Source organism: Bactrocera neohumeralis, chromosome 3, assembly GCF_024586455.1.
Source record: "Bactrocera neohumeralis isolate Rockhampton chromosome 3, APGP_CSIRO_Bneo_wtdbg2-racon-allhic-juicebox.fasta_v2, whole genome shotgun sequence".
Lineage (NCBI taxonomy): Eukaryota > Metazoa > Arthropoda > Insecta > Diptera > Tephritidae > Bactrocera > Bactrocera neohumeralis.
In genome coordinates, this window is record NC_065920.1 from 52,947,688 (window position 1) to 52,967,368 (window position 19,681).

The window sequence follows — 19,681 nt, forward strand, 5'->3', positions numbered from 1 at the left end:
TTTACGAAGCGTTATCAGGTGATAATTTTCCTTTCTCCAGAATAGAAGACACTTGAGACCTTGCCACTCCTCGACAATACACATCACCACAGAATACAGCGCTATAAACGCTCAGATAAATCATAACCTTAATCATAAACCAATCTGTAAGAGCACCATCCTATTCACGTCGTACTTGTCAGAAGCTTTTGACACTGTCAACCACCCTCAACCAATCTCACATGACCAGATGCGCTACTCATAAAAATTACTCATCTAAACACTAGAGTGAACAATCTCAAAATTTTGGGAGTTACGTTTGATAGTACCGCAATCATTACCAAGGCACAGAGTCGCAACAAGATCCTCAATTCGCTAGCCAGCAGCATGTGAGAGTAAAGGACAAAAAAACGTTGCTAGCAACATAGAAGACAGTCGGAGGCCGGTTTTTAATTACGCAGTCCCATTATGGTCCTGGATTTAGCAAGACGCAGGTGCTGAACATACAGACAAGTCAGAACACCTATCATAGGACGCTTGCTTTACTTCTTAGCTTAGTAGGTTTAACATGAAAGACACGGCAAATGAAATATCATTATCTTTATTTAAATTCTTTGCTGTTATATGTTTTATTTTTGAAACATATTTTTCGTATAACAAATGTAAGGACCATATTTGGTCATCAACAGCCAAAAAATTTCTTCTAATTTTACTTGCCACTTGCCAACTACAAAAATGATTTATTTATATCTATTGTTCCTCGGAAAACGGTCTTTGTTCTATGTTAATCTGTGCATACAAATGTCAGCCATCCAAAAAGAGTCAAGAGAACAAATTGGCATTTTTCAACGATCAAAAGATAAATCATCAATTTACATTTACATACTCACTAAAGCCAACCAACCCACTGCTTAGCTACATATGCCAAGTACTTAATGTTTATATTATTTCAAACAAAGTTGCTCACTTTTGGCACACAAAGCCCAAAAACGAGGAAATATTAATTTATTTTATCAGTCGCTTAACTTTCAAGCACTGATCAGCTGAACTGTCAAATGGTCATATGTTTTGTGCATACATACAAATATGGATGAACAGCTACTTGTTGTATATAGTGTTGCTAAGCTCTATAAATCATTAATAATGGTCTACAAATTGGTGGTAATTTGGTTGTTTTTTGTGTGGTTTAGATATTATTTGATTTAAAATAAATTATAAAGATATTTTTTTTATTTGAAAGAAAACTTGATTTTAATTGGAATTGAAAGAATTAATGAAAATTTAATTATAATAATTGAAATAATTAATTTTTTGTTCTAGAGTAAGCGATTGAGATACTTTTTGTTATATATTATATTTGTTTTTGTATTTAGAGTAAAGGATTGAAATAAGTTTTCGAATTATTTTATTATTTTTATGTTTTAAATATTTTTATTTATTTATTTTCTTATTTAGTATTAATAAAAAATTAAATATTCGGTTTCAGGGATTGAGAAAATATGTGAATTATTTTTTATTCCAGTGTATGAGATTTTTTAAATTATTTTTAATATTTTTTTTTGTTTATTTAACATTAATAACAAATTAAAATTTTTATTTATTTATTATTTTTTTTTATTTTACCATTATTTCTTTAATTTTTATTTTATTATATAGTTATTTATTTTTATTTTAGTGTAATTTATTTTATTATTCAATTATTTCTTTTTATTTATTTTTTTTATTAATTTATTATTTTTTTATTGTATCGTTAGTTTTTTTTAATTTTTATTTTATTGTCTTATTATTAATTTTTATTTTGGTATTTAGTGATGGAAAAATTAAATTTTTTATTATTTTTTATTGCCACATTATTTATATTTAGTTTTATTTTATTGTATAATTATTTTTTATTTTAGTATTAGGAATGGAGAAAAAATTTTAATTATTATTTTTTTATAAACTTTTTTATTTTATTTTATTTTTTTTTTAATTAAATGAAAAATTATTTATATTTATTCTGTTCTAGGGGATTGTTTGAATATTTATTTTATTTTAGTGCATTGGAAAGAGAAAATTTCTGAAAAAAAATTTTATTTTATTTAATTGTTAATTATTTAATATTTTTTTTTAATATTTAAGTATTTAATATGAATACAAAATTTAAATGTTCTGGTGTATGGAATTGAGAAAAAATGAATTAATTTTTTTTATTATAATTTTTATTTATTTAGAGTTAATAAAAATTTAAATATTTCTATATGAGGGATTGTGAAAAATTTTTAATTTATATTTTTATATTTTTACACCTATGTTTAATTAGTTATTTTTTTTTAATTTCTTAGTAAAAAAATTAAATATTCTAGTGAAAGGGACGAACAACATTGTTTCAGTTATTATTTATATATTTTATTTAATTATAATTTTTATTTATTTAGTGTTAATAAAAATTTAAATATTTCTATATGAGGGATTGAGAAAAATTTTTAATTTATTTTTTTATATTTATATACCTATGTTTAATTAGTTATTTTTTTAATTTCTTAGTAAAAAAATTAAATATTCTAGTGAAAGGGACATACAACATTGTTTCAGTTATTATTTATAATTTTTTTTTATTTAAACAATATTTATGTTTAATAATTTTTTATATTTTTTTATAATTTTTTCTTTTTTATAATCTTCTATTATTTAATATTATTTTTTTTATAACCAAAAACTAATTTCTTTTTAAGCATATATACATATATGATGTAGGATGTATTTCCTCTCAATAACCTTTCCAAAATAGACTATTTTTTCAGCACTCTAATATTAAGTCGCTGACATTAAATATTTATATATATATATATTTTTTTAATATTATTTATTTTTTTTATTTAATATTTTTTATTTGAAAAAAAAAATGTATTTCCCTTTAAGCATATAATTCCTCTCAACCATCAGCTGTCCAAAATAGACTACTCTTTCAGCACTCTAATATTAAGTCGCTGACAGTATGTGGTTATCAACACCGTTATGAGTATGCCAAATTATGCATTGAGCGCCCATCTAACCAGCCATGATGTATTTTTTACCATACTAGTGGCAGATCAGATCTATAATCTGCATAAAAACACCCATTCGTTTAACATTTTCAGCTTCGTGCAGCGAATTCGTTGAATTTATGAGCATTCTCAGCTGGTTTGGTGTACTTTTCGGTGGTTTCGTTGACTTAACTTGCTTATTGTTGCTGCTCGATGTCAATTTTTACACCAGTTTACTATTTGTTCATAATTATTGTTGTTTATTTGTTCTATTATGCTTTTTGTTTACCCCTATCATTTTACTTTTCTATTAGCGTTGGTTGGTTATTATGATTTCAATCTGCAGCACTTATTCAATTGTCTACTTAGCAGAGATTTAAAGAATAATATTCGGTAGTGATTTCTGTTTTTTTTTTTTTTTTTGTTTTGTTGATTCTGGAATTTATATATTTTTTTTTGGTTTTTACTAATACTTTGTGAGCATTTGGATATATTTCTTAAACATATTATTTGTTTCTTTTTTAATCCGGTCAATCTAGACATTCCAAGATACAAAAATTTGCTGAATGAACAACTCGTTTAACATTTCAACATAAATTTTCGATTGAATTCAAGTCCAGCGCTGGCCAGGACATATTACGTCGAACCTTTCTGATGCAAACCACTCCTTATCATAGTGCTCAGACCACTATGTATAAAAATTTTGATAGTGTACCTGGAATGATATTATGGGTTTAGTGTCGGATATACTTTCTAGATCCTGTTACTCCAAAAATAAGCAAATTTACTTTCATTACTCTACATCACATTCCGCTTTTTTGTAGATGGCTAATTGAAATGCTCTTTTGCGAATTTTATTTCTTGGTTAAAAGAGTTACTTTCGGGGAACTTCTTATCCTTAAATTGTATTGAAATAGCCTCATACGATTTGTTAGAGTAATAAGCAATAATATTTAAACCTTTTTTTGTAATTTTTGAGTATGGTTTTTAAATATCGTATAATCCCAGCCACCACGATTCATTGCCGAGCTTTAACCCACTATAGCAACGATTCGCTACAGGATCTGTCTTGTTTCCTTGTTTTCAATTGAACATTTTCTTCCTCTATCCACAAAAAATGAAAGAGCACTCTGATTTCAAAAAAATATAAAAATTTGTCATAGAGAAGGCAGTGGAAACAAATGTAACGGGATTTTTCTAATCTCTATAGTGGTCTTTGGTTTGAGACACACAGGCCACAGCTGCAGATGCCTGACGGGTGGTCTTGAGTGCCTCGCAAAAGCTGGCTTTTGTAGTATTCCCCTTCGCCGACTCTAATAGTAGCGTCCGATTCTAATAGTAGCGCCCCGGCTCTGTTTCTTTGAAATTTTCCTTGCTTCGAATATTCTTGAAGACTTCTGCGTAGCTCTTGCCTTCTGCTGCCTTAATGATCACCGCTTCTGATTGTCGCTTGGCCTATTATATGCTCTATGACTTGCAGTTGTATTCTTCCCTTGTTGTCTTTCTTCTGTGTTTTTAAGTGCTTCCGCCACCTTTCCTGCTTCTATGTCAGATTTCTTTATCCTTTTAGGCAAAACTTTTTGCTACTGACCGTCGTTTTCCTTGCGTGGTCGTACTGTTTCTCGAGGTTCCACAAGGCTTGTCGCGCGCCGCTTTGAGGCAATTGGTTCAGGGGTAGTGGCACGCCTGCTTAATTGTCCTCGCCTTTTCTCGCTTTCTGCGGTAAGCCAGTTTCTACGGTAACTCCTGTTTACGTTCGTGTAGCTGTGGCGCTCCGTTCTTAACTTCCATGCTGACGTTATTTTGTTTTGCCATCGCCATCTTCATTATTTGCACGACATCCTTGCACTTTTCTACGTATTCCTCTTCTGTCCGTCTCATTTGGCTGATATACTCTTGTTTCGGTGACTTTTGAGTAGCCCGGGATTCTTCGGTGATGGCAGCTGGGGTGCCTTTCGCTTCTCATTACGGATCGTGCTTGTGTAGTTGGTGTTTCTATTATTATTTCTTCAGTTTGGTCCGGTTGTTTTGGAATACTAGTTAGTACAGGGGATCTAAGTATACAACTACTCCTACGGAAGACGGTTCCATATTCCTCATCTTGACCACCTTTTATGTGTTGTGTTTTCTCTTTGTTGCTCTTTCTATTGTTATTGTGGTGTGTTCATTTTTGATCTAATGTGTTTCCACTTCAATTATCTCTGCGCGTTGTAACATTTGCCCTATATGAACCCCGTGGTTATCTATGCAAGCATGGAGGCCACGCGAGGTCGACATAAGTTCTTATGGGAGCTTATGTTCAGAGCCAGGTTCGGGCACTAATCAGGAGTTTGTCACAACTGAACCTATACGGCAAAAAATATGAACTAAATTGAAGACCTGTCAGGGTTATTGAGACGGAGATGAGAATAGCATTAGCCACCAGCTATTTCCGTGAGATGTCACTCTTACCTACTGAGGTGTCAGAACGCTACTCTCACCAGCCCTTTGTCATGTCTGATTCATTTTGGGTTTCCAGTAAACCATAATCAGAATCATATTGGTTTCGTTTCTGATGGGCCCTTGTCCAGGGTTTGCGTCGATGTCTGTGCACGTACACTGTTCTGCTGGCTGTTTAATCCCACGTCGCTTGGTTGCCTCCCTCTCGTGAATAGGTTCTACCTCGGTGCTTGCCACTTCGCCAGAGGTTCATGGCGGCATTTAGAGCCAAGCCCTCCCTCCTCTCCTGCAGATCTTGTTCGAGCTGCGTATTAATATTCGCAGCTAACCTACTTAGCGTAGACCGTCCGTCACCTGTTACCCCGGTAGTAGCCTGAGCTCAGCCTTACCACTACACCATATAGCTGTCATACAAACTGACAGATCAACATCAAGATAAAGTGTTTTTTTTATACCCTTTTACGCTATAATAAATGCACATGTGAAGGGTATTATAGCTTTAACGTTATGTTTTCTTTATTAATAATTTTATACTCGTAGCCAGCTCAATCTGTTCTTCTTCTTTACAATATTGTTTTAGTTGTTGTCTTTATGAAAAATTTTACAAACTCTTTAAGCTCACCACTATTCATCCACCAACTGTTGCGTGGTTGTCGCTTTGTCCACTGTCCATTGAATTCATCACAGATTGCTTCCTCGGCTTCTTTCTTCATGCGTTCGCTGTGGCCCGCTTTAGTGTCGTTGTTGAAGGTTAATGTACCTTAAATTTATTGGAAACAAAATTTTGTTGGCCTGCTTGCGCCATCTTCTTTACATGCTTTCTTTTGTATGTATGTACGTGTGTGTATTTCTGAACTTGCCACTTCCACCTTTTTGTGTTGTTGTTTTTGTTTCTGTAAATGGCTTATTTACGAAGCGCAGGTTCAGCATACACAGTTCTGTGGCTGGCACCCATGTGATGCGTTATTTAATTTGTTGCTGTTGTTGCTGTTGTTCTCTTATAAATATTGCTTTTGGGTCGTTGACACTTTTTTCAACTGCTCGTCGCTGCTCTAGCGGCTTTGTTGCCAACGGGCTTATTGCAGTCGATGTTTATTCTTATTCTTATTGTTGTTGTTGTTATTGCTATTGTTCTGCTGTCATGTTGTAGAATCATCAGTTTTTTTTAATAGCTTCACCTTTTCATTTATTCGCCACTTTTGTCTTGTAAAGCTGAAGTTATTTTTCACGTGTTTTTGTTGTTGTTGTTGTTATATTTTCAAAACATATTTGCTCTGATTGCGGCTAACAACGGTCGCTTGGAGCAGCGACCAATTGCTTAATCTGTCATATCTCCAAGTGTGCGAACGCGACGCGTGTTTTTGACACGTTTCTTTTCGCCGATGACACCGCCGCGATAGCAGACGCCCAGCCAGCCAGCCACCTTTCATTCGAAAACAATGTGTGTTGAGCTTTGCTGAAACAAAGCGAAAAATCATAAAAAACTTTGCTTTTGAGCAAATCTAATATTCATAACACAGATCTTTATTTACTTCTTTTGTTTTTGGTTTTATCTTGTTTGGAGAAATTTCTATCAAAACTCCAACGAAGTGGTGAAAGCGTCACAGAAGTGTCAATACTCGTTTACTCTTTAAATATACTTCTTGGAATCTTGAAAATATATACATACATACATACATATGTACATATATATACTTATATTGATGTACTCATGTGTTACTTAAGCGTAGAGTCTGTGCATAAATTTGAACGATTTTATATCTTAGGTGAAAAAACCCTCTGTTTTATGTTCGAACCAAAGAGAAGGTGTTCTGTATTTGCTTCCTTATTGGCGTAGACACCGCTTACGCGATTATAGCCGAGTTAACAACAGCGCGCCAGTCGTTTCTTCTTTTCGCTACGTGTCGCCAATTGGATATTTCAAGCGTAGCCAGGTCCTTCTCCACCTGGTCCTTCCAACGGAGTGGAGGTTTGGTTTTTGTTTGTCGAGAGAGGACTTTGCTTCTCAATTGCCTACTCAGTCCGAAGTAGCACCTGTTGGCAAGAGTTATCCTGCGTTGGATTTCGAGGCTGACATTGTTGTTGCTATTAATGTTGGTTCCAATATAGACGAAATTATCTACGACTTCAAAGTTATGACTGTCAACTGTGACGTGAGTGCCAAGTCGCGAGTGCGACGACTGTTTGTTTGATGACAGGAGATATTTCGTCTTGCCATCGTTCACTGCCAGATCCATTTGTTTTGCTTCCTTGTCCAGTCTGGAGAAAGCAGAACTGTATTTTAGTTTCTTATAATGTATTGTCGTGTGATTTCATAAACTGCTCCAACCGTCTTGAAATGAAATTTATTATTATAATGGGTGATCTATTTCAAGATTCACTACTTTTTTAAAGAAAGAAATAGAAACTTCAAATTGAATGGGGAATGTTTATTAACATTCGAAAGAAGATTCTTTGGCATTTATTATTTGAGGATTATCTCTTTCAAATGTTGGCTACGACTCAGATGGTCGTTGACTCATTCGAGCATTACGACTAGTAATTGGTGACACTCGTAATGTTTTGCCACAAGGCCTGACTCTATGCGAGATAGTACTTTAGACTTTACGTATCCCCACAGGAAAAAGTCTAACGGTGTGATATCACACGATCTTGTTGGCCAATCGACCGGCCAAAATTTTGAAATTGATTCATTGACGGTTACGTTATCACCGCCATCACGGAAGAAATTTGGCTCGAAATCGTCGTATCTTGGAACTTTTCATGAGCTCTCAGAGCGAAGCGATATCGCTTGGGAAGATCCAGCGGTTTATGTTCTTGTACAAGTTGTATTTTGTACGCTTACACTTAAAATCTCGACGTAAAGTGCACCAAGTCATTCCATATGTCAGTCCGAATTGCTGTGACTTTCCATGGTCTGCGTGTACACTCACAGTTACGGCTATTATATTTTTTTTTCTGCGTGCTGGATGACATCTATTCGATCAAATATTATGCATAATGAATGCTGGGTCTCGAGATGGGTGATGGTGTTGCGAATATTACGCTCAGTAGGCCGATTATGTTGAGCATATAGTGCGCGAAGCGCGCGAAACACATTCTTTAAGTCAGCATTGCCCCAATTTACGATTTACTGAATTCAATTCAGTCAAATTTCTGGGTTTTGTTTTGCACACCGCTTTCTTGACATAACCTCATTAAAAAAGTCTGGTCCATTCAGGTCAGGTGACCTTGGGGGCCAGCGCAAAGTGGAGTTTTTTGATATTAATTTGTTCTCAAATTTTCTTTGGAGCTCCACACCGTGACTCGTTATGGGTAAAGTTCCATCTCGTGGATTATTTCTGGATTTGATTCACGCCAATTTTGCTGGTTTACATTTCCGTGTGAATCGAAATGGGTCCCATCAAACATAAACAGGCAATTTATCAAGTTATAGTCTTCTTCAGCCATTTCAATAAGTTATTGGTAAAATTCCAGGCGAATAGGCAAATCTAGAATGTTTAACAGGCTTATTATTTGGCCTATTAGATGCCTGTCGAAACTTTTGGATTTGCTTGAATTGACCATGCAAAAGCCGCGATTGTTTCTTGAACACGAACATACGGATCTCGAGGGTACGGTCTTCCTGCGATTCTTCCATATTCCGCAAACATGTTTGCTAACCTCATAATGATCCATCTACACTGGGAAGTGACGCCAAACTACCGTCTGAATTTCTTCCTTGAAATGACGGACTGCATGGCGCATATCTTGTTTCACTGCCAAAATTAAGAAAAAAAAACGAACTTTCGTGAGAAACAATTAAGATAAAGCCTCATTGATAGCTGGGCAACATTTACTTTTTGCGTTGTGGGAAGTGGACGGCAAGAGGTTTGGCGACTATTCGCTCCCAGTAAGACCAACCTGTCCCTAGTTGTAGAGATAAACTTGAGAATCATACTATGCCAATTGTAGAAGCTGTTTGGAAGAAGACAACTCACTCACTTCCTCAATTCTCAACTCACTTTCGTATTGATTTTTTCGCCTTTGTCAGATCAAGCCTTAAACACTTAGAAGTTCACATTTTCAGACGTCCAGGTGAGGTTAAGTTAAATGATCAATCCAAACAGGCATCTAACTGGGACAGCTAATAGGCTCTTCGTTGTGATAGCTATAACTTTTAGGGTAGTACCTAGAGTTCACATTTTGCGAGCTCAACGCTATTATTGCCGCTATGCTGTCGGAGTTATTGCTCACCTTCCTGAAAGAAGCTACACTTTGAAGCATTAAGTCTAGTGCAACTTTAAAACTAGTTCGGAAGCCTGAAGTTATGGTTAACGGAGAGCTTCTTACAAAAGATACCTCTACAACGTTCCCGCCTACCTTCGAATCATCCGTGAAAAAGTTCATTGCGCCTCTTCTCCAGCGACTTCTAACGGTCCATACCATAAGCAGCTGAGGATTAGCAAGCGTTATAGAGGTTACGTCCTTACAAAAGACACCTCTCCAACGTTCCCTCCTACCTTCGAATCATCCGTGAAAAAGATCCGTGCGCCTAAAGTTATGGTTAACGGAGAGCTTCTTACAAAAGATACCTGTACAACGTTCCTGTACTACCTTCCAATCATCCGTGAAAAAGTTCATTGCGCCTCTTCTCCAGCGGCTTCTAACCGTCCATAAGCAACTGAGGATTAGCAAGCCTTATAGAGGTTAGGTTAGGTTTCTGCTGGTTGAATATCCCGTTAAAAAGGTTGATTCTGATCTTGGCTTTGATGTAAGGTTTAGAACAATTGAGGATTTTAGCAATCTATTAGTTGTAATTTCTTAGTTGAAAGATCACAGTTCGCCTTGCTTTTTGTATTAATCGTGATAAAATAGTAGGTTTCTCTGAAACAACTGAAGCATCGAATTTAATATTCCCGTTACGTACCAGTGATCCAAATGTTACAAGGAAAGTGATGAGCTTTAGGGCCGCTTCTCAATGGCTGGTTAGTAGCCAACTTTCAGTTAAATTTCGGTTGAAAAAAGGTTCTTTACCTAAAGAAGGAGTCCTTGTTAAATAACCAGAATATAACTGACAGATGGCTGCTTATCAGACATTGAGAAAACAGTCTTTAATGTTTCTACACTCCCGAATGACTGAAACCGCTTTTTATATAAAGAGTTTAAAGGTTTAGGTAAATATAAACCATACCTCTAAGACTGATTTTCGTATTATCTAAGATTTACGTATGAAAAGTTTGCTGTCTGGTCTCCAACCAAGAACTCACAAATTATTGCTAATATTGAACACATATACGCCGCTTACAAATAACGGTTTAAATTTGTTTCTAAACAGTATTTTCTTTTCCAGGTAAAAATTCATCCAACATGGGACTACATCAACGACATCTATCGAACTTTTACAAATTGCAGCAGCACACCTTGAAACAAGAAAAGATTTTATAGAGAAGCATAGGCACATAACTATCTTCAAAAAAAAAAAAAACAAAGAATAACGGAATAGCGCACAAGCTCGATTTATTTCTTTCACAAAAAGCACACACAATTTTTAATCATAAGTAATAATGTCCTCCACAAAGGCAGAGAGCGCCGCTGGCGCCAATCCCGCCGTGACTGCCTTTGGCTCAACGCTGGCCGGGAGTGCATTCCAGCTGCCCGTGAATATGCATGCACAGCTTGCCGCGAATGGCAGCAATGGACACAGTACGAATGGCACAACTACAACCACCACAACAACAACAACGCGAAACAATATATCCGTGACGAATATCAAATGCGAAATGGATGAGGGAGTTGTGGGAACACTAATGCCCAACGGCAACAATATAGTGCCTGTCATCGCCACAACGGGCGCTGCTAGCTATTATAACGGTGCTAGCGGTGGAGGAGGCGGCGGCAGTGGCGTGGGTATACGCATACCAGTGACGAAAGCAGAAGATTCTGACTCCGAAGCTGAGTTGACGAATATTGAAAATTTAAAAGTGACGCGACGTGCGCACAACAATGCGGACAGCAGCAGTGGCACAATGGGCGCGGGTGGTGCGGTCAGTATTGGCGGCGGTGGCAGCGCTAATAACGGAAATCACAATAAGAATGGGCCGCGACCCATGTCATGGGAGGGTGAACTCTCCGAAACGGAGACGACTGAAACGGAGCTAATGGAGACGGAGAACTCGTTGAGTAACAGTGGTGTGGCGACACATAATTTCAATGCAACAAGCATAGGTGTAGCGGTGATTAAGAGCGAGGCGACGACAACAACGCCAGGACACACATTAGCGCCGACGCCTACGCATCCCATAAAACCCGAGCAAATGGAACAGATTTCCGTGGAAGTGCATGGTGGCGCTTTAGCTGGACTGGGTACCACCATGCGCAGCGGTTTGGGCAGCAGCAGTAGCGCGGGTAGCCTTTATTCCGCCACGCATACAAAGTTGGCGCCCACACAAAGTGATCCCATCAATTTGAAGTATGAACCCGATGCGGCGGCTGCTGCTGCAGGTTTAATGCCTACTGGAGCTAATGTCAATTCGCCGCTTTTGACGCGCAACAAGTCTGCCACATTGCCACTGCCTGCCAATCCCAGCCCCGATTCTGCCATACATTCCGTCTATACGCACAGTTCACCGTCCCAGTCGCCGTTGACATCGCGTCATGCGCCATACACGCCTTCGCTGAGTCGCAACAATAGCGATGCATCGCATAGCTCATGCTACTCCTACAGCTCGGAGTTCAGCCCGACACATTCACCTATACAGGGCAGACATGCGCCACCGGCGCCCGCACTCTATGGCAACTACAATGGTTCATTACATCATTCGGTGATCTATCGACCCATCTCGGTAGCGGATGGCGCTGCTGGCGGTGTAACTGGTAACGGTAATGCTGGTGGTAACTGCAGTACGGAAGCGCAAAATCTTAGCATGGACACAAAGGTCTCGCCGCTGAATATCGGTTTGGAAGGTTTGCCCGCCTCACCGGCTGGTATTTCACGTCAGCAGCTCATCAATTCGCCGTGTCCGATTTGTGGCGATAAAATTTCTGGCTTCCATTATGGTATTTTCTCGTGCGAATCGTGTAAGGGCTTCTTCAAGCGTACCGTACAGAATCGCAAGAATTATGTGTGTGTACGCGGTGGTCCGTGTCCGGTTAGTATTTCGACGCGTAAAAAATGTCCAGCCTGTCGTTTTGAGAAATGCCTGCAGAAGGGCATGAAACTCGAAGCGATACGTGAAGATCGTACACGTGGTGGTCGTTCCACATACCAGTGCTCATATACGCTGCCCAACTCGATGCTGAGTCCGTTAATGTGTCCGGAGCAGCAGGGTGTGGCGGCGGCGGTTGCGGCAGCTGCAGCGGCAGCGGCTAATCAGCAACAACAACAGCATGGACGGTTGGGTGCGCCAATGGCTCACTCAATGTCTGCGCAGCAACAACAACAGCACACGTTGAACGGGCTCTCAGGTGGTCTCGGCGCCGGACAATCCATAATCAAGTCGGAGCAATGCGACGACAGTGGCGCTTCAGCGCGCGCAACAAACATTCCAACGCTGTTGCAGGTGAGTTTGTTATTTCATGGAGATGAGCGGCATTAAATTGGAATTAAGCAAAGCAACTGTACTTACAGTAGTGGAAAACTATTTCTGCTGTTTGAGAGTGCCACAGTTTAACAAATGTGAGACAACCCTTAAACTGCAAGTAATTCTCTCTTCTCTTAGTTCCTTATCCTGTGACTCCTTTCAATTAGGAGAACGATAAAGGACAGCTCGAAAGATGGTCCATAGACTGTTGACGAACAAATCAGACCCAGCTGTTCGAAAGTGGTCAATTTGTAGTCCACTGCTTGAGGATCATAGCTAGATCCCAAACAAGTTCTAACCGTCTTTGTTCATTGAGTACAACGAACCCGCTTCTTTCAGTCTGCTCAAGTTAAATAATAAGATATTCAATGAAAGCTTACATTGTGAAAAGAAACTGTAAGACGGTATTTTCCTTGTCGGAAGTAGTCTTACGACACACCTAGGCCTTTGGAAGACCCATTGTGTTACCACCGTGCGTGAAAAGTTTTATCTAAACAACCTCCGAGACGTCTTCAAGAAACTATCTACCGATAGTTGCGATTATTTTTCTATATAGAGCTTTACAATCGCGTAGAAAATGTTTGGTAGCTTCCTCTTCTTCTACCTCCTGACAGCTTCTACAATAGGCGTTGTAAGGCGTTCCTAGTCTACTGGCATGTCTGCGTAGAGAACATAAGATTTCCCTCTTTTCCAGAGTATAATTTTCGGGTGGTGCCAGTTCTGGCTAATATGTCTGCTTCACAGTTCCCTGCGCTATCACTATATACTGGGCGCCATAGCAGGTTGATTGTGATTTAGAACTTTAGATCCACTAAGAGATCAAGGCATTATTTCACTGACTTCGTCTAAGAGACTTTGGTGATCTCAAAGCCGCCTGACTACTGTATATTTAGATATATTCCTTGTTATGAGCATACTCCTTGTTAGAACAAGAAGGCTTTCTTTATTGCTGTGATCTCCCTTTGGAAGACACTGCAGTGGTTTGGTAGACGGAAGGCGATTTCGATCTATAGTTTAGTAGATAAGACTCCCACTCGGTTGTCTAGTTTGGAGACATCCGTACATATGCTTAACCCTACGCCTTGACCCTTTCCCATTCTTCTCTGGAACAGAAGGTAAATGGATTTAGATACAACCTGTCGAAGGTAATTAGCAATTCCACAAGAAAATCTTGAAATTCTTGAGATTAAAATGCTTTTCTCAATAAATTGATAAACGTTTATAGGTAGCGAACTATAAAGAATGTGGCCAATCATTCTGTCAGAAACAGAATAATTCTTTTGAGTCAGTTTTAGCTTCTGGCTCTAATCCAAAGGCTTCTTGGACGTTTTGACAATATCAGATGAGAATCTTGGCTTGATAATTAAGACCCGCATAAATCAACAAAGCGCTTTGACCGATCAATGGATGTTTCCATTTCACCTGCTTCCCTACAACTTTGACTGATTGTTTAGTCTTAAGCTTGAATGTCTATTGGACAATATTCAGTAAGAACTCATACGATTGGGCAAGTAGTTTTAACACATTTTGCTCGCTAAGGAAGGCAAAGGAAGGAAGGGAGTAGCGTTTTTGGCTGTTTCGGCTATTAGTATAACCCTACTCTAAGCCAGAAGCATCCCGCATTAATGACAGCAGAGATCCAACTCTTGGAAAAGTATTTCCTCGTGCTTAGTAGCGAATTCCGATTGTTTTTCGGCAATCGCTCGGTTTAATTTAATAAGTTGTTGTCGGTAACGTCCCGCAATAATGATTTCTTCCGGATTTAGAAGCTCAGTACAGTACGCGCTTCCGATGCCATCAAATACAGATGGTTGGTCAAGTTTCATATAAATTTTTTTTTGGGTTTTAAGGTTGTCATAATAGATACATTTTTCATACAATCTGGGCTTCAATTCATACGGCATTCATTTTCCTTACTTTTGAATGCGTATCCACTGCTCGGATGCTCTTAAACGCTTGAAATGGTTGCTTAAGCGACTCCTAAGCAAGCTTTTTGTGTGTTTAGCCGCAATCTTCCTTGAGTAAAGCTGCTAGTTCCAAATCTTAAAATTAGTTTGGCAGCCTAGAACGTTCTTGACGATCTAAGACAAAATCACCACTGAAGTTTTCTGGTACAGCTGTGATTTTCCTCATATTAAAGTAAAAAGAAGAAACCTCCTCAAAAACACAACATACTTTTCAGGCACAAAGTATCATATATGAATTTAAATTTCATAATTGAATCAAGCACAAGTAAAAAATCTGTTCTTTTACGTTTTCTAGGAAATCATGGATGTTGAGCACCTGTGGCAATATAATGAAGCAGAATTGGCACGTCTCAATCAACCGATCTCTACATCGTCTTCTTCCTCTTCCAATGCATCTTCGTCTTCATCATCCACAGCGTCCGCCGGAGGCGCTCCAACCGGCAATCCACAAATGACAAACCCACTACTGGCCAGTGCCGGGTTTGGCAACGGCGAAAACACCAATCCCGATTTAATTGCCCACCTGTGCAATGTGGCCGATCATCGGCTGTATAAGATCGTGAAATGGTGCAAGAGCTTGCCGCTCTTCAAGCATATATCGGTATATCCAAATCTATTTAATTTCAGAGCACACTTCTTTATTGTTTTTCTCACTTAATTTGCAGATCGACGATCAAATTTGCCTGCTCATCAATTCGTGGTGTGAGCTGTTGCTCTTCTCATGCTGCTATCGCTCGATCGATACACCGGGCGAAATCAAAATGTCACAAGGCAAGAAGATCAGCTTGGCGCAGGCGAAATCCAGTGGCTTACAGGTGAGCAGCAAACAAAGAAATGTCAGAATAATAAAGTTTGAGTGTGTAGCTGTTTGTACAATTTCTAATTTTGTCTCTCTCATTCTCTTTTTTGCATAAATAGGCCTGCATTGAACGCATGTTGAACATGACAGAGAATTTGCGACGTTTGCGCGTCGATCGCTATGAATATGTTGCCATGAAAGTGATTGTGCTGCTGCAATCGGGTAAATGTTATATATAATTTAAGCTGTATACTATACTATATATATTTTTGCAATGTGGTGCCAATTGGAGCTTCTAAGCGAAGTCAGGTCCTTTTCCATCTGGTCTTTCCAACGGAGTGGATGACTTCCTCTGCTTCCCACGACGGGCACCGCGTCGAATACGCCAAGAGCTAGAGTGTTTCATCCATTTGGACAACATGACCTAGCCAGCGTAGACGCTCTCTTATTTCGCTGAACTATGTCAATGTCGTGGTATAGCCCATTGTTCTATCGACTGCAATATTCTCCATTACCAATGCGCAAAAAACCATAAATCTTCCACCTTTCTCTCGAAAACTCCGCCGACTCATCAGATGTCATCATACATCGTTCTGGGTCATGTTGGAGGGATGATAAGTGACTTGCAGAATTTGATATTTATTCGTCGAGAGAGAAAATTACTTCTCAATTACCTACTCAGATGGAAATTGCACCTGTTGAAAAGAGTTGTTGTGCGTTGGATTTCGAGGCTGACATTGTTGCTTGTGTTCATCCTGGTTCCAAGATAGACGAAATTTACTACGACTCCGAAGTTATTACTGTCAACAAAGACGAAGAACTGACTTTGTCAGTTCAATGTGGAGTTGCATTGCAACCGGGTGCCGGACCCAAAGCACGGCAGAGATTTTAGATGGGACTCGAACCCTACCAAGGTGGTTAGAGTGTCCATTCCACACCGCCAATTGGTACTGAAAATGCTTAGCATTCAACGCATTGATTTGATCCGCTGTGCTTTTGAGCGCCGTTAAGTAAGGCTGTCGTCAGCAGGTGCCCACGTAAAACACACCGGACGTTGTCAACAAAGACGTGGCAGCCAAGTCACGAATGCGACGACTGTTTGTCCTTCCCGATTCTGACGGAGCTTTTGGTATTACTCAACGTCCGTATTAGTTTTGCGGGGATACCAAATTCAAATATAGCGGCATAAAGCCAGCTCCCTTTTGTGCTGTCAAAAGCAATCCGCTGCAGTCGATCCTCTTTTCCAAGACTTGGCGCATGTTGAATATCTGGTCGGTTGTTGATTTGGCCTAAAGCCACACTGATAAGGTCCAATCAGTTTGTTGACGTTGAGTTTTAATTTTTCATATACCACGCTCGATAGAACCTTATATGTATGCGATGTTGATCCCACGGTAGTTGACGCAGATTATGGGTTGGGTTCCTTTTTTGTAGATTGCGAAGAGCAGACTTAAATTCCAGTTGTTGTTGTTGTAGTGGCAGAAATCTACCGAGTCGACAGTCCTTGGCCTGATAAAAAATATCCGGGTCCGTTCCGGTTACGTAGACCCGACTGTCGTGGGAACGGCTCAATTCCAGTCATCGGACATGCTTTCGTCCGACCATATTCTACAAAGAAGCAAATGCATGCTTCTTATCAGTTTTTGCATCGTCATCGATTAGGCAATTGGGTTCATCATCTCCTGGTGTTATGCTTTTACTGGAATATAGTAGGCTGGAGCAGTGTTCTCTCCATAATTTCAGTATGCTCTGGGTATCAGTCACTAGATCACCTCTAGGGGTTTTACAAAAGTATACTCCGGTTTTGAAACCTTCTGTTAGATTGCCGCATCTTTTCATAGAGTTTTCGAGCATTACGCGTCGACCATATTATTATTATTATTATTATTACGAGGCGTCAACGTTATTATTATTATTATTATTATTAGTGAATTTGCAATTAATTTTTTATAATTCATAAATATATATTTAACTTAAACATTTTCGAAAATAATTTCAACACTATCTTCGTATCCCACAGACACCAGTGAACTGCACGAGCCCGTCAAGGTGCGTGAATGCCAGGAGAAGGCGCTGCAGGCCTTACAAGCCTACACGCTTGCGCACTACCCAGACACGCCGTCGAAATTCGGCGAGTTGCTGCTGCGCATACCAGATCTGCAAAAGACATGCCAGGTAAGCAATAACTAGCCACGTACTAAATAATTTACATACCACATATAAACCAAATTTAATTACCAAACTCACCAACCACTCTTCCCTCGGCATTACCACAGCTCGGCAAGGAAATGCTCACGATTAAATCACGTGACGGCGGTGATTTCAATTTGCTGATGGAATTGTTGCGCGGAGAGCATTGACAAATGTTGTTGCATAGTGCGTGCAGTAGAGCGCAACAACAACAACAACAACGAGAAGAAGCAGCAAGGGCGTCAACGTATGCAAATTGCCAGCTGCTGAATTGGCAAAGTGCAATGGATTTAGCCGCCTGGAAGGCTATTGGTTGTGCTTAAAATGGCGGCGAGCGCATGTTTTACCGTTAGTTTATCAAATATGCCGCTAATGTTTCTGAAAAAGTTTGCGCAAGCGCATGAAACAACAAAATATACGCGACATGCCGCGTAAATAGAACGAAGACAGCTTAAAATAAATAAAAATATGAAATGAAAAAAGTTTATATTAGTGAATGTTAGATATCTAAGAATGGCAAACAGTGCGAAAACTAAAATATTTTAGCAGTTATACTACGCAAGAGTATAACTTTAGTAATCGATTGTGCAGTTTTAAATTAAAAACACAAGTAGTGTCTAACATTTTAGTATTTTTTACTATGCCCATAAAAAACACCCTATTTTAAGTATTTTAAGTGTATTAAATTAAGTAACTAGACTTAGCATCTGATTACATAAGTTAGCATGTAATTAAATCAACTTAAAAGAAAAACAAAAGAAACTTGAATATGAAAAACATGTGCCTAAATGAGTAAACGTTAAAGAAACTGATAGTAAAATGCAACATATAAAAAGGAATTAAAGTATTTTTTTTCGCTGTTTATTGCTATAGTAAATGAGAGTGTGAAAATTGCGTATGAAATTATGTATGTAGAAACCTTCCTTTAAGTGGAGTGTGTTCCATAAGCTTTTGACAGTCACACGCTTGTGCGTGTTTGAAATTGTGGACCATAGTAACAGTAAAATATTTGCCAAATTTATAAAAGAAAACTTGTGTGTAGTGCTTAAGGTTGCATTTGCAAAGAAATTTGCATAAAAAAAATGAAAATCGTAAGTGTTAGAGAGCCAGGTTCTTTGTATGTGTATACATGTGTATGAGAGAGTAAATTTTTATGAGCTTGAAAATTATTCGCTTTTGAAGAATTGCAAAACGTAGATTGAAAGTTTTTCTTTTTTGATTTTTAATTAAATAAAATAATTTTTTAATTAAATAAAAAAATTTTTTAATTAAATTAAAATAATGAAAATTAAAAGAATTGAAAAGAAAATTGAAAGACTTTTTTTAATTTTTATTAATTTTTAATTAAATTAATTTTTAATTAAATTAATTTTTTTTGTAATTTTTAACTTAATTTTAAATTGATTAAATTTTATAAAATATATTAATGTTTTAATTAAGAATTGAAAACTCTTTTTTATTTTTATTAATTTTTAAACAAAATAATAATTTTTTCATTTAATGAAATTAATGAAAATTAAAAAATTGATGTATTAAAAATTCTTTAAAATTAAAAAAAAAAATAGCAAGGTTTTTAGCATTTTGTGCGCATGGAAGTTAACCGATTTTGAAAAGAATTAAAAGCAGGACTTTTTTCCCGAATTTTATTTAAATACAATATTTTTCTTTTTTAAGTTGAAGCAATAATAATTACAACATATACCTATAAAATATATTATTTTTTATACTGTTTTTTATTTT

At 37.8% G+C, this 19,681-nt stretch overlaps 1 protein-coding gene across 1 annotated transcript in view; it reads left to right on the forward strand.

The window, feature by feature from the left end:
* The window catches only part of LOC126754181 (nuclear hormone receptor FTZ-F1 beta), a 118,139-nt gene extending 99,006 nt beyond the window's left edge, over positions 1-19,133 (forward strand). Inside the window, exons 2-7 of the mRNA XM_050466139.1 lie at positions 10,756-12,964; positions 15,248-15,553; positions 15,618-15,767; positions 15,871-15,973; positions 17,772-17,926; positions 18,028-19,133. Of these exons, the coding sequence (XP_050322096.1) occupies positions 10,970-12,964; positions 15,248-15,553; positions 15,618-15,767; positions 15,871-15,973; positions 17,772-17,926; positions 18,028-18,111 (2,793 nt within the window). The 5' untranslated portion in view covers positions 10,756-10,969 and the 3' untranslated portion in view covers positions 18,112-19,133. The remainder of the gene's footprint in view (positions 1-10,755; positions 12,965-15,247; positions 15,554-15,617; positions 15,768-15,870; positions 15,974-17,771; positions 17,927-18,027) is intronic.
* Positions 19,134-19,681: the final 548 nt, after the last annotated feature.